The sequence below is a fragment of the Hypanus sabinus genome, chromosome 2, assembly GCF_030144855.1.
Source record: "Hypanus sabinus isolate sHypSab1 chromosome 2, sHypSab1.hap1, whole genome shotgun sequence".
In the NCBI taxonomy this organism is placed as follows: Eukaryota; Metazoa; Chordata; class Chondrichthyes; order Myliobatiformes; family Dasyatidae; genus Hypanus; species Hypanus sabinus.
The window spans coordinates 143,669,922-143,684,873 of NC_082707.1; the positions used below are offsets into that span (position 1 = coordinate 143,669,922).

The 14,952-nt window shown below is 39.8% G+C and overlaps 1 protein-coding gene across 4 annotated transcripts in view; it reads right to left on the bottom strand.

The window, feature by feature from the left end:
* The window catches only part of hectd1 (HECT domain containing 1), a 92,355-nt gene that overhangs the window by 35,845 nt on the left and 41,558 nt on the right, over positions 1-14,952 (bottom strand). For all 4 annotated transcript variants that reach the window (XM_059956172.1, XM_059956152.1, XM_059956144.1 and 1 more), the window contains 5 exons: positions 14,405-14,543; positions 9,888-10,058; positions 5,800-6,022; positions 2,472-2,735; positions 2,288-2,364 (listed from right to left, as the gene is read on the bottom strand). In XM_059956172.1, the coding sequence (XP_059812155.1) occupies positions 2,288-2,364; positions 2,472-2,735; positions 5,800-6,022; positions 9,888-10,058; positions 14,405-14,543 (874 nt within the window). The remainder of the gene's footprint in view (positions 1-2,287; positions 2,365-2,471; positions 2,736-5,799; positions 6,023-9,887; positions 10,059-14,404; positions 14,544-14,952) is intronic.

Sequence of the window (14,952 nt, forward strand, 5' to 3'; positions counted from 1 at the left end):
TTGCCACTTCTTCTAAACTCTAACTCCATTCCCCTAAACTCTGTTTCCTCAACACAACCCACTCCTCCACCTATCTTTGTATCATCGGCAAATTTAGCCGCAAATCCATTAATCCCATAGTCCAAATCATTGACATATGTTGTAAAAAGCAGCGGTCCCAACACCAACCACTGTGGAACTTCACTGATAACCGGCAGCCAGCCCGAATAGGATCCCTTTATTCCCACTTTGTTTTCTGCCGATTAGCCAATGCTCTGCCCATGCTAGAAACTCCCCTGTAATTCCATGGGCTCTTAACTCACTAAACAGCCTCATGTGTGGCACCTTGTCAAAAGCTTTCTGAAAATCCAAGTACACCACATCTACTGCATCTCCTTTGTTTACTCTGCTTGTAATTTCCTCAAAAAATTGCAGTAGCTTAGTCAGGCAGGATTTTCCTTTCAGGAAACCATGCTGGCTTTGGCCTATCTTGTCATGTGCCTCCAGGTACTCTGTAATTTCATCCTTAACTATCAATTCCAACAACTTTCAAACCACTGATGTTAGGCTAACAGGTCTATAATTTCCTTCTTGCTGCCTCCCACCCTTCTTAAATAGTGGAACAATATTTGCAATTTTCCAGTCATCCAGTACAATGCCAGAAACTACTGATTCTTGAAAGATCATAGTTAATGTCTCCACAATCTTTCCAGCCACTTCCTTCAGGACCAGAGAGTGCATTCCATCAGGTCCAGGAGATTAATCCAACCTCAGACCATTAAGCTTCCTGAGTACCTTCTCAGTCGTAATTTTCACTATACATACTTCACTTCCCTGACACTCTTGATTACAGTATCTCCAGCATCATTTTCTATTGGTCCTATATCTACTCTCAACCCTCTTTTACCCTTAATATACTTAAAAAAGCTTTTAGTATCTTCTTTGATAATAGTTGCCAGCTTCCTTTCATAATTCATCTTTTTCTTCCTAATGATCTTCTTAGTTTCCTTCTGCAAATTTTTAAAAGCTTCCCAATTCTCTATCTTCCCACTAGCTTTGGCTTTCTTGTATGCTCTTTCTTTTGCTTTTTACTTTGGCTCTGACTTTACTTGTCAGCCATGGTAGTGTCCTCATTCCATTTGAAATTTTCTTCTTATTTGGAATATATCTGTCTTGCACTTCCCTCATTTTTTGCAGTAACTCCAGCTATTGCTGCTCTGCTGTCCTTCCTGTCTCTTTCCAGTCAACCTTGGTCAGTTCCCCTCTCATGCCATTGTAATTTCCTTTATTCAACTGAAATACCAACAACACTGGAATTTAGTTTCTCCTTCTCAAATTTAAAAGTGAACTCCATCATATTGTGATCACTGTTCCCAAGGGTTCCTTAACTTTAAGCTCTTTTATCACCACCGGTTCATTGCACAATACCCAATCCAGCTCAACATCAAGTTGTTCTAAAAAGCCATCTAACAATTCATCTAACATCTAAGAATTCTAACAAATTCTTTTTTGAGGTCCAGTACTGGCCTGGTTTTCCCAATCCACTTTCATGTTAAATTCCCCAACAATTATCATGACATTGCCCTTCTGACATGCCTTTTCTACCTCCTGCTGTAATTTGCAATCCATATCCTGGCTGCTGCTTGGAGACCTGTATACAACTGTCATTAGAGTCCTTTTACCCTTGCCATTTCTTAACTCAACAGCAGTCCCTCCAACATTTTGTGTGTGTTGCTCGGATTTCCAGCATCTGCAGATTTTCTCTTGTTTGTGAAGAAAAGTTTAGCTATGTAATGCTGAGATATTAACTGTCAGGAGTCAATATTTTGGAAAATCAACTCATCAAGCCTCCAAAACAGACACTTCTGATTATTGAATAAGTACATTAATAATAATATTTTGGAATAGGTACTGTCAGACTGATAAAATACCAATCTAAAACATTTCAAATTTTTTCTTAGTTATGCCTCTTACTTTATTCAAAAGGAAGAAAAACAGAGTTCAACTGAAAATAATGCACTCCTCACTGCTCTCTGAAAAATTCTTGATCATGGTGTCAACCACACAACCTCTTTAATTATGAGCATAACTATAAGCAGAGTTGCACAAGTTCACACCATGCGTGAAGTGCTACATTGCTCACTTCTCAACCATCTAGACTTTTGCCTCTATAAATTAGCTTCATTCTCCAAGAGTTAACATCAAGAAACTAAATACTGATTTAAAACTATTAGCATCTTTGATATTAGCATGTAGATATAATCTATTTAGCCATAAAATAAATTTAATTTCTTAAGACGACACTTACCTTTTGTTTAGTTTTCTCCAGCTTCGATTTCAACTTTCTTCCTCTTTTGCCAGTCCAGCCAGCAACAAATTCTGATCCTGCAAAGCAAGAAACTAGTTCAAACAAAAATATTCTTCCTTCAGGAAAAAGATTTTGTGAACACAGGAACAAACATTGCTACAATAAACAATACTTCTGAGTTTACCGAGTGATGTCTCTGCAGTAAATGAATGTTTTGTCCCACGATTTGACTCAAACACAAATCCAGGGAGATCTTCTTTCAATATAGTAGCCTGCTGACCATCAGAATTGTGTATTGCAATTTCTCCTTCTTTCAAACAAGTGAGAGACCAGTTGCCTACTGTGAGCTTTGTTGGCCCTGGTGCAGTGAGAATGGGTTGGCTGCTGGTTGCTGGTTTGACTTGACTTCGAGCTCGTTGCAACTTTTCCAAGAACTCACTTCTGCTTTCTGTCAATATATAGAAAAAAACAATTCACATATCCCTTGGAAATGTATTTCAGTTACAAACAAAACTGTTGATGACACACATTATCAACACTATCAAATTCTCAGGAAGTTTTTATAAAAATACCCATACAAGCTTAAAAACCAAACAACTAAAGAGAACTATTACTCTGTACCATTCTTCTTGTAAATGTAACCAACATACAAATATGTTTTCCACTAACAGTACATTTAAAAATGGACAAACAAGCCATTCTGGGCTAGAATATGCAAAAGTATGTATGACACGTTTTCTTCTTACAGCCTCATAAAGCAATTTCTTTTTTTAAAAAATCAGTCAATTTAATTTAAATTATTTGATCAAAGTTCTTGAAGCATTGTTTCATGGAAATGAGAGGACAGTGTCACATCCTTAGGTAGGTAGGCCTCCGTTAGTCTCAATAGACCATGGATTTGTGCCTTGGAAAGGTTCCAGGACGCAAGCCTGGGCAAGGTTTTTGTTTTTTTTTATTATTAATAAACAGAAGACCGGCAGTTGCCCAAGCTGCAAGTCTCCCCTTTCCACGACACCAATGTTGTCCAAGTGAAGGGCATTAGATCACATCCTTATAAGCCCGCTCATTTGCAAAGCAAGGGGTGACTTTACAGAGGCTTATAAAATCATGAGAACACAGGTAAGATGGATTCTCCTATATATGGGAGTTTAAAAACTAGATAGCACAGGTTTAAATTGAGAGGGGAATGATTAACAGGAAGCAGGTGGGCAAGCTTTTCACAGGGAGGATGTGGGTCTGTAGAACAAACTGTCCATGAAAGTGGTAGAGGCAGCCACAATACAACACTTAAAAGTCATTTGGACAGGTTCATGGATAGGAAAGCCTTAGAGTACATACAGGCTTAGAGTAAATTTAGAGTACAGTAAAGTCTATTGCAATTTTTTCCAGAAAATGCTTGCAAGAAAATGAATCCCAAGGAAGCATATGGTAACTTATACGTATTTTGATAATAAATGTTACTCCATTACTCAAGAATGGAGATAGGGATAATCCTGAAAACTTAATTTGAGTTTCACCTCAGTGGTGAGGAAGCTGTTGAAGAGGATGCTTATGAATACAATTTATGAACAGCTGGAAAACCATGGTCTAATTAGGGACAGAGAGCATGTCTTTGTGCAGGGCAAATCAGCCTTACAATCTTAAGTGAGTTTTTCAAGGAGGTGACAAAAGTGACCAATTCAATATTCAAGATTGTTTAATGTCATTTCCAGCACACACATGTAAAGGAGAACAAAATAATTGTTACTCCAGATACAATGCAATACCAAAAAAAAAAGCAAGATCAAGATCATAAAAATAATTTTTTAAAAAATACACGCACGCGTAAGATAGCTTAAAAACATTGAGTGATAGTACTGGATGTCCATAAAGTGACACAAGATACAGGGGTGTCTGTACATAAGATGACTGGCGGGAAATGATTAAGTAGTGGTGGTTGGGGTGTGGATAAGTGGGTTAGTGGGTGGAGGCGTTGATCAGCCTTAATACTTGGGGAAGATAACTGTCTTTGAATCTGGTGGTCCTGGTGTGGGTACTATATAGCCTTCACACTAACAGGAATGTGACAAAAAGTCCATGAGCAGGGATTGTGGCTGCAGGTAGAGCTTCATAGATTTTAGTAAGGCATTTGATAAGGCTCCTTACGGGAGGCTCATCCAGAAGATTGAGATGCATGGGACCTTCAATGAATTGGCTGTTTGTATTCAGAACTGGCTTGTCTACTGAAGACAGAGCATAGTGGTGGATGGGAAAGAGAAGTCAGTGACTGCTGGTATTCCACAGGGATCCTTATTGAGACCTCTGCTGTTTGTGATATATACAAATGACCTAGATGAAAACATCCTGATGAAGGGTCTTGACCCAAAATGTCAACTGTTACTCCTTTCCGGCTGCCTGGCCTGGTGATTTGCTCCAGCAGTTTTTGTGTGTTGCTTTGATGAATACATGGGTTAGTAGGTTTACAGACAATACAAAACCTGGAGATGTGGATAGTGTAAAAGTCTGCCAAAGGATACAACTGGATATAGATATAAAGGAAGAAATAATAGATGGAGTTCAACTCAGCCAAACATGAAATGTTGCAATTTTAAGATCAAATGTAAAGAAACAGTACACTGTAAATGCAAGACCCTTAACAGTGTTGATATGCAAAGGCATCTTGGGATCCAAGTGCATAAGTTGTTGAAAATGGCTTTACGGGTTGACAGGACGGTGATGAGGGCATAGGACATTACTGACTTTATTAGTCAAGAAACTAAGTTCAAGAGTCAGGAAGTTGATTGGCAGCTTTATAAAACTCTAGCTAGCAACATCTGGAGCACTACGTTCAATTGCAGTTGCCCCATTATCAGAAGGATGTCGAAACTTTGGAGAGGGTGCAGAAAAGGCTACCAGGATGCTGCTGCCTGGATTAGGGAGCATGTGATGTAAGGAGAGGTTGGACAAATTTGGGTTGTTTTCTCTGCAGTAACACAGATTGAGGGGAGATCTGATGGAGGTTCACAAGTTTATGAGAGCCAGAGGCAGTCAATATCTTTTACCAAGGGTTGAATTGTGTAACACTAGAGGGCATACATACATTTAAGGTGAGCGGGTGTGAATAAAGGAGACATTTTTCAAACATAGGGGTAGTTATTTAGGATGCACTGAGACAGGTAGAGGTGGAACAAATTCAGTAGAGAGTATCAATTGAATGAATGTGCAGAAAATGGAAGGACATGGACATTGTGCAGGCAAAAAGGAGTTGTTCAATCTGGCATTTGATTACTAAATTAAATTAATTCATCACAACACAGTAGGCTGGAGGACCTGTTCCTGTGCTGGACTGTTCTATGTTCTAATTCTATACTCTGTTGAACTAAGCTAATATCCATCCCAATGCTGAAAACAAAAGGAGGAACAAGGTCTGGTTTACATAGACATAGATCAGCACCATTACATATGATTACACCTGCACATTGAGTCATCTGGACATCTGCACATTTTTAACTTAATGGACAAGTATACATTACCTGAACTGTCAGAGCCACCTTCTGGGCTTCCACTAGAATACATTGTAGCTAATTTCCCATCCAAAATGAATCGAAACCATCCATTACTCCCATTTGACAACTCCAAGGCTGCTGCATCACTCCAGATGTATAAGCAATCTCTTCCACGAATGATAGACCAATCCCTCCAATGGTATGGCCTACCCTGCTGAATTTCTTTAGCATCTTCTTGAGGCTCATCATCCTAAACAGGAAACAAAGACAATTAAAATCTCCTGCCCTGAGATCAAAGACCTCTTCCACCATGGTACCAGATCCAAACTTCCACTGGGAGTCCAGATCCCAGCAAGGTCCAGTGCTTCTCCAAGCCCCTATGACTGCTGCAACTGACAAAATGACCTTTAACAACTCATAAGACACACAACCACACTGAAATTTGAGACGTTTTCAACATTCAAACATTGGAAACTACTAAGGATCGTATTTTTAAAAATAAAAATTAGAGACAGCATCATAGTGTAGTGATTAGCACGACACTATTTCAGCACAAATGACTTAGACTCAATTCCCATGGAGTTTGTATGTTCTCCCTCTGACCACATGGGTTTCCTCCAGGTGCTCTGGTTTCCTTCCACATTCCAAAGCTGTATGGGTTAGTGGTTAATTGGTCACATGGGTGTAATAGGGCAGGCTCATTGCACCAAAAGGGCCTGTTAATGCGCTGTAACTCTAAATAACTAAATAAATGAAATTAAACCCTCTCATCCACACAAATTTTTAAACTAAATTAAATGAAATAAATTTTACTTACCTTTCAATAAGCAGTTGCTCTCCCATTCACAAATGGATTTACTGTATTTACATTAATTATACTTAGTACAAACTCTCAAGAATCTAATGCTAAATCACTGGACTCTTGTGGAGAACTTCATCAGCTCAAGTGAACTTAAGCTGTCATCCTGCTGATGACAAGCGGTTATTATTGAGCCAGCCTTTGTGACAGTGATCAGGCTTTGGCTTAATGCGTCTTGTGTTAGAGTGGTCAAGTTTAGGCTCAACAGGCTTGGACAAGATCAGGCACAGACACTAGACCTTAAGTCTGAGAAGTTAGAAGCATAAAATTGGAGGCAGGATGGTAGTTAAGGCAGTGGAATGCTCCTCCTGTGAGATATGGGATTTCAGGGTAACTAACAGTCTCCCTGATGACTACTGTCTATAGGAAGTGCACCCAACTTCAGCTCCTGACTGACAAATGTCAAGGAACTGGTGCTGGATGCACTCACAACCATCCAGGAGGCCGAAAGCTTCATATACGTGTTTTTTACGGAGGTGGTCACACCCAGAGTACAGGTTTCAGATAGTAGATGGGTGACAGCTAAGAGAAGTAAGGGGAGTAAGCAGTCAGTGCAGGGTTCCTCTGCAACTAGTAAACCCACTTGGATACTGCTGGGGGTTTGACCTATCAGAGCTTAGCAGCAGCAGCAGTCAGGCCAGTGGCACCGTAGCAGGCTCTGAGGCTCAGCAGGGAAGGGTGAAGTCAGGCAGAGCAGTACTGTATGTAGGCCTCCATTAGTCTCGATAAGCCATGGATTTGCGCCTTGGAAAGTTTCCAGGGCGCAAGCCTGGGCAAGGTTTTTTTATGGAAGACCGGCAGTTGCGCAGACTGCAAGTCTCCCCTCTCCATGCCACCGATGTTGTCCAAGAGAAGGGCATTAGGACCCATACAGCTTGGCACCAGTGTCTTCACAGAGCAATGTGTGGTTAAGTGCCTTGCTCAAGTACATATACACAGCCTCAGCCAAGGCTTGAACTAGCTACCTTCAGATCACTAGACGAACGCCTTAACCACTTGGCCACACGCCAACAGACAGCAGTAGTGATAGGAAACTCGATAGCTCAAGATGACAGATAGGAGATCCTATGGCTATAAAAGAGAAAAAATATTGTGTGTTGCCTCCCAAATGCTAGGGTCCAGGATGTCTTAGAGAAGCTGCAGAAGTTTCTCAAGAGATGGGATGAGCAGTCACAGGTTGTGGTACAAAATTGGCACCAATGACTTAAGTAGAAAGGGAGAAGAAGTCCTGCAAAGTGAGTATAGGGAGTTATGGAAAAGGCTGAAGAACAGGATTTCCAAGGTAGTAATCTCAGGGTTACTACTTTGCCAGGTGATAGCCAGGGCAGGAAAAGGATAATGGTACAGATTAACGAGTGGCCCAGGAAGTGGTGCAGGGTGCAGGGTTTCAGATTTCTTCATCATTTGGATCTCTTCTGTGGAAGGAATGACCTATACAAAAAGGACAGGTTACACCTGGTATTGGGAATGCTTCTGTTCCCATTATACATTAACGATTTTGATAATTGAATTTTTGGCTTTGTGGCCTAGTTTGCAGATGGTAACAAAGATAAGTGGAGAGGCAAGTAGTGTTGAAGAGGCAGAGAGTCTTCAGGACAGATTGGGAGAATGGGCAAAGGAGTGGCAGAAGGAAGTGGAGGGAAATGTATGATCTTGCACTTTGGTAGAAGGAATAATGGCATGACTATTATCTAAACATGGAGAAAATTCTAAACTCAGAAATGCAAAGGAGAGTCCTTGTACATGATTTCCTGAAGGTTCACTTGCAGGTGGAGTTAGACAATAGACAATAGGTGCAGAAGTAGACCATTCGGCCCTTCGAGCCTGCACCGCCATTCTGAGATCATGGCTGATCAATTCCTATCAATACCCGGTTCCTGCCTTGTCCCCCTATCCCTTGATTCCCCTATCCATAAGATACCTATCTAGCTCCTTCTTGAAAGCATCCAGAGAATTGGCCTCCACTACCTTCCGAGGCAGTGCATTCCAGACCCCCACAACTCTCTGGGAGAAGCAGTTTTTCCTTAACTCTGTCCTAAATGACCAACCCCTTATTCTCAAACCATGCCCTCTGGTACTGGACTCTCCCAGCATCTGGAACATATTTCCTGCCTCTATCTTGTCCAATCCCTTAATAATATGTTTCAATCAGATCCCCTCTCAATCTCCTTAATTCCAGCGTGTACAAGCCCAGTCTCTCTAACCTCTCTGCCTAAGACAGTCCAGACATCCCAGGAATTAGCACCTAGTTGGTGGTAAGGATAGGGGTGGGGAAAATAGAAGGTATACAATCAGTACCAGAAAGGCAACAGAAATAGGAGGACCTGAAGGGAGCGTGCATGAGCTTAAGGAATCCAGAGTTAAGGTTTACCACACATATAGAATGAAGTGTTGCTCTAGTTTACATTGGATCTGAAACCAGCAGTGAAGACATGAAATTTAGGTTGGTGTGGAAATGTGAAGGGGAACTGAAATGGCATATAACTGGGAACTTGAGATGGGCAATGCGGACACAGGTATGCTGTGAATCCAGTTCTCTTTTTTTAAAAAAAAACTTCGTGCCATCTTCATAATGAGAAATATTTATTGTACATTTGATTACTAAATACTACCATTAGTCTGGAATCAAGCAGATGAAATGCAATAGAAATTCACAGATAAAGCTTTAATAGCTCTTGTACCACATGAATGGGTTGGTCCATTTCTTTCCCATCAATTGCTGAAACGGGCTTTAAATTATCCAGTTCAAATGACTTGGATGATTTCAGGTTAAAAAAAATTATGAATAACTATAGGCAGCTAATTACTTCTGCCATATTTTGCTCAATACCAATGTCACAGATGAAGCTTTGTTATTTCACACTTTATCATTTAAAAATTAAGGAAAAAATGTCCTCCAGCTGAGGGACGCCAGATACATTGATCAGGTAGAGTTTTGAAATCAACTCTACGACAGTAATTAAATTTCACTTTAAGAATAGAAGCCTCATTTTCTATAGGACTGTATCTGCTCCAGATAGAAACATTATCTGAAAGTCACAATATATCGCAAAATAAAAGATCTGCAGGATAAAAAGATACAAGTAATCTGTAGAGAACAATTACACCTCGATGTACGGTGAGCTGAATTCAAGGCTTCATATATGATAATTGCTATTATCATAGTAATTCCAAATGTTTGTCAGGAATTGTAAAACTGCAACTGTAAGCTGATTTTCTGTCTGAAAATTCATAACATTAACTAAAATATTATCACCTTATCAGGCTTGCAGTCCTCTTCATTCTCATCATCTGAAGATGGTCCAGCCAAAGTGGATACTTTATTGATTACCCCAAGCCTTGCAAGTTGATCCAGAAATAGGTCACCTCCTTTATCTACAAGATCTCTAATGATCTGCAGAGCTAGTAAATGGCCATCATCATCATCCTATAACCAAAAAAAAAATCACACTGCTGCAATATAAATTAAGCTTTATTCTCAAGAGTTTGGTTTTTATGTTTACACTTCTATTTTTCACTGTAGGACACAATAAACTCACTGATTGTTCAGCCACTGGAGATAAATACCCAACTTTAACACTTAAAAAAAACTAGCATAGCTTTAGAATACAAATCTAATTCTGTATTGAACAAATCAAAGTTCAATTTCTTAAAGGTATAAAAGTGCGGTGTAATACTCAGCTATATTAATTTTTAATTCCAATGCCTTAAATTTATATAGTGCTGTAAGCAGTAAAATTTCCTAAGATAATTCATTGGAGCCACCAAGATACTACATGAGCAGCTCATGGCTGAGCCCACCATTCTGGATTGGATGTTGTGCAATGAACCAGAATTGAACCAGAGCTTAAAGTAAAAGAACCCTGAGGGGCAAGTGATTATAACATGATCGAATTCACTCTGAAATTTGAGAAACAGAAGATTGTCAGATGTATCAGTATTACAGTGGAGTAAAGGAAACTACAGAGGAGTTGGCCAGAACTGATTAGAAAAGGACACTGTCAGGAATGATGGCATAACAGCAATGATTGGAATTTCTGGAAACAATTTGGAAGGCACAGGATATATAAATCCTAAAAAAAGAGAGGTATTCCGAAGACAAGATGACAAACCATGGCTAAGGGGAGAACCCAAAGCCAACATAAAAGCCGAAGAAAAGGCACATCATAGAGCAAAATTAGTAGGAAGTTAGAAGATTGGGGAGTTTTTAAATACCAACAAAAGGCAACTAAGAAAGTCATTAAGGTAAAGATGGAATATGCAAGTAAGCTAGCTAATAATATTAAAGAGGACACCACAAGTTTCTTCAGATACGTAAAGTGTAAAAGAGAGGCAAGAGAGGAAATCGGACCACTGGAAAACAATGCTGGAGAGATAGTAACAGGGGACAAAGAAATGACAGATGCATTGAATAAGCATTTTGCATCAATCTTCACTATAGAAAACACTAGCAGTATGGGGGAATTTCCAGGTGTCAGGGGTCATGAAGTGTGCAAAGTTACCATTACTAGAGGGAAGTTTCTTGGGAAACTGAAAGGTCTGAAAGATAGCTAAATCACCTGGCCCAGATGGTGTACATCTAGGGTTCTGAAAGAGGTGGGGTAGCTGAAAAGATTGTGGAGGCATTAGCAATGATCTTACAAGAATCACCAGATTCTGGAATGGTTCCAGAAGACTGGAAAATTGCAAATGTCACTCCACTCTTCAAGAATGGAGAGAGGCAGAAGAACGGAAATTATTGTCTGATCTTAGTGGTTGGGAAGATATTGGTGTCAATTGTTAAGGATGTGGTTTTGGGGCGCTTGATAAAACAGACCACAGGCAGCATGGTTTCCCTTGTCTGACAAATCTGTTGGAATTCTTTGAAGAAATAACAAGCAGGATAGTCAAAGAAGAATCAGTGGATGTTGTGTATTTGAATTTTCAAAGACCTTGACTAAGTGCCACACACGAGGCTGCTTAACAAGCTTACAAGCCCATGGTATTACAGGAAAGATTCTAGCATGGATAAAGCAGTGGCTGATTGGCAGGAGGCAAAGAGTGGAAATAAAGGGAGCCTCCTCTGGTTGGGGGCCAGTGACTAGTGGTGTTCCTCAGGGGTCTGTGTTGGGACCAATTCGTTTTATGCTATGTGGCAATGATTTGAATGATGGAATTAATGGTTTTCATGCAAAGTTTGCAGCTGATATGAAGACAGGTGGAGGGGCAGGCAGTTTTGAGTAAACAGGGAGGCTACAGAAATACTTAGATGAGGAGAATGGGCAAAGAAGTGGCAGATGGAGTGGTGTGCCGCAGGGCTCAGTGCTGGGCCCGCAACTGTTCATGATGTGCATTAACGATCTGGAAGTGGGGGGACTGCATGTAGTGTATCTAAGTTTGCGGATGATACTAAATTGAGTGGGAAAGTAAATTGTGCAGAAGATATGGAGAGAGAGATAGATATATATAGGTTAAGTGAGTGGGGAAGGGTCTCGCAGATGGAGTACAATGTTGGTAAATGCAAGGTCACTTTGGAAGGAAAAAAGTATACGTTGGGAAGTGTATGGTCATGAACTTCGGTAGAAGAAATGAAAGGAGTGACTATTTTCTAAATGGCAAGAAAATACAAAAATCTGATGCACAAAGGGATTTGGAGTCCTCATTCAAGATTCTCTAAAGGCTAATTTGCAGGTTGCGTCTGTGGTGAACAAGGCAAATGCAATGTTATCATTCATTTCAAGGGGACTAGAATATAAAAGCAAGTAATCTTGAGACTTTATAAAGCACTGGTGAGGCCTCACTTGAAGTACTGGTCTCCTCATTTTAGAGTGTGCTGAAACTGAAGAGGGTTCAAAGGAAATTCACCAAAATCATTCCAGGATTAAATGGCTTATCACATGGAGCATTTGGTGGCTCTAGGCCTGTATTCACTGGAATTTAGAAGAATGAGCAGTGACCTCAATGAAACCTATTGAATGGTGAGCAGCCTTGATAGAAGTGGAAAGGATGTTCTCTCTGGTGGGAGTGTCTAAGACCAGAGGAATAACCTGAAATTAGAGGGGCATCCTTTTAGAATGAAGACGAGGAGGTATTTATTTAGCCAGGGAGTGGTGAATATGTGGAATTTGTTGCCACAGGCAGCTGTGGAGGCCAAGTCTTTATGTATATTTAAAGCAGAGGTTGATAGATTCTTGATTGGTCAGGACACGAAGGGATACGGGGAGAAGACAGGAGATTGCGACTCAGAGGTAAAATGGATCAGCCACGATGAAATAGTGGAGCAGGCTCAATGGGCCAAATGGCTAAATTCTGCTCCTATATCTTAGGGTCTTAAAAATATTAGTATGCTTTACTCATCATTAATGCTACCACTTTTCATGTTATCAAGAAACTTAGTAATCCAATATTCACAAAGTTACATTTATAAAAAATCATCAAGGAGGCAGACCTGATCCCTGTGGCACATTGATCACTGGCATTAGCACCAACCACCATTACACTGACTTACCTTGGATCCCACGGGCTCCAAATTTTTGGATCAGAATTCCATTATCCTTTTAAGCCATATCAACTACAATTTCCTTACTTAAGTTATTTAGCTGCCTCTTAAAAAAAGCTTCAAATGTCAGAAAGCATTACCAACCCACAGTCATCCTGACTATCCATGACTAATTCCTAGCTTTCCAAATACAGATTAATCCTATACCTCAGAACAATTCTTTCAATAATTTCCCTAGCCTTTATGAATACAAACAGCAATCAATCATGGTATAAGTGTGCTTATCTACTTCCAGACTGTTTGTGTCAAATGGCTCCCTGCGGTGTGCTACCTTGGAGCTTTCTCCATTTATATAGTTCCACCTTGTGATTTCAGAACCAATTCCTCCTTGCAAATTTCAAGGGAATGATTTTGGGAATGAAGGGGTTAGCATGAAGAGAATTTAGCAGCTTTGGACCTGTACTCATTTGAATTTAGAAGAATGTGGGGGTGGGGGGGGGGGGGGGAATCTCAATAAAACCTACCGAATGTTGAAAGGACTAGATAAGGTGGTTGTGGAGAGGCTGTTTCCTATGGTGGGGGTATCCAGAACTAGAGGGCACAGCCTCAAAAATGAGGAGCAATCTTTTCGAACAGAGGTGAAAAGGAATTTTTCTTAGCCAGAGAGTAGTGAATGCTCTGCTACAGACTGAGGTGGAGGCCAAGTCCCTGGGTGTACTTATAGCCGAAGTTGACACTTTCCTGATTGGTTTGAGTGGGATCCAGTATCAGCCATAATGGAATAGCCTAATTCTGCTCTTGTATCTTATGATCTTATAAGGGAATGTCTGTGTCCAAGATCATTTCCTCTTAAGTACTTAAATACTGAATATACTTATTAAGGTGCATTAATATTCATGGACATGATGGGGCTTATGTTTATAAGGGTGCATTCGTTACAAAGAAAAGCATCGCAGCGGTATTTGTGTTCATTTTTATCCATGGGAAATCCATGTCCTACCCTTTACAGATAAGGATTTAGCATTAACATTTGCATTGTTTCATGAAAATTATCAGCTCTGTAAACATACTTACAATACGCAAGGGCGATTTTAACATAATACATTTAATCGGCCTATGTGATCCACCTTGCTTTTCCAAAATAATAATTTAACTCAGCTTTATGGCTTAGATTTAACTTTTTGAAATGGGCACCAGAAAATACCTGATAAACTAATATTAACTGATATCCAGTCTGTAAAAGTATTTAAACTCTGCTGTAAATGAGATTTTATTTTTAAAAAACACAGTCTGACCTCTTGATCCAGGACTGTGGCTGTAATTTCCACCAAAACTGTAGGCAAGTTGTGGCCAGCATCTGAATCACACACTTCCTTCAGAAGTGCCTCAGAACAATAATGTACCATCTTTCGAACAAGAGCAAGACTTGCTTTCCTAGAAACACAAGGGAAATTAAAAATAGGTAACATGAAATTAGAGACAAGTTGAGAATCAAAAAAAATTATATCTCAAAGTACTGTTATCAATCATGAAAATATTTTTCTCACAAAGTGGCATGCCTGTTTTAATACATTTTCAGTAAAATATTGTCTAAACAGAATTTAATATATCTTGCTACTGTTTGCCATGTCAACAGCACTGCAACCAATAAAAAATTTGGAAAATTGTACAGTAGTTTGAAAAGTTTGAAAAGTAGTTCAATTACGTTTCAGGTAAGTACTGAAAGAAACCAAGAAAAAAAAGAAAACAACTGGAGGAGAAATTTGACACTAACATATTAACAATACTGTTGGTAATCATGGAATTTCAACTCGCTGGGTAATAATACAGTGCTATACTTATG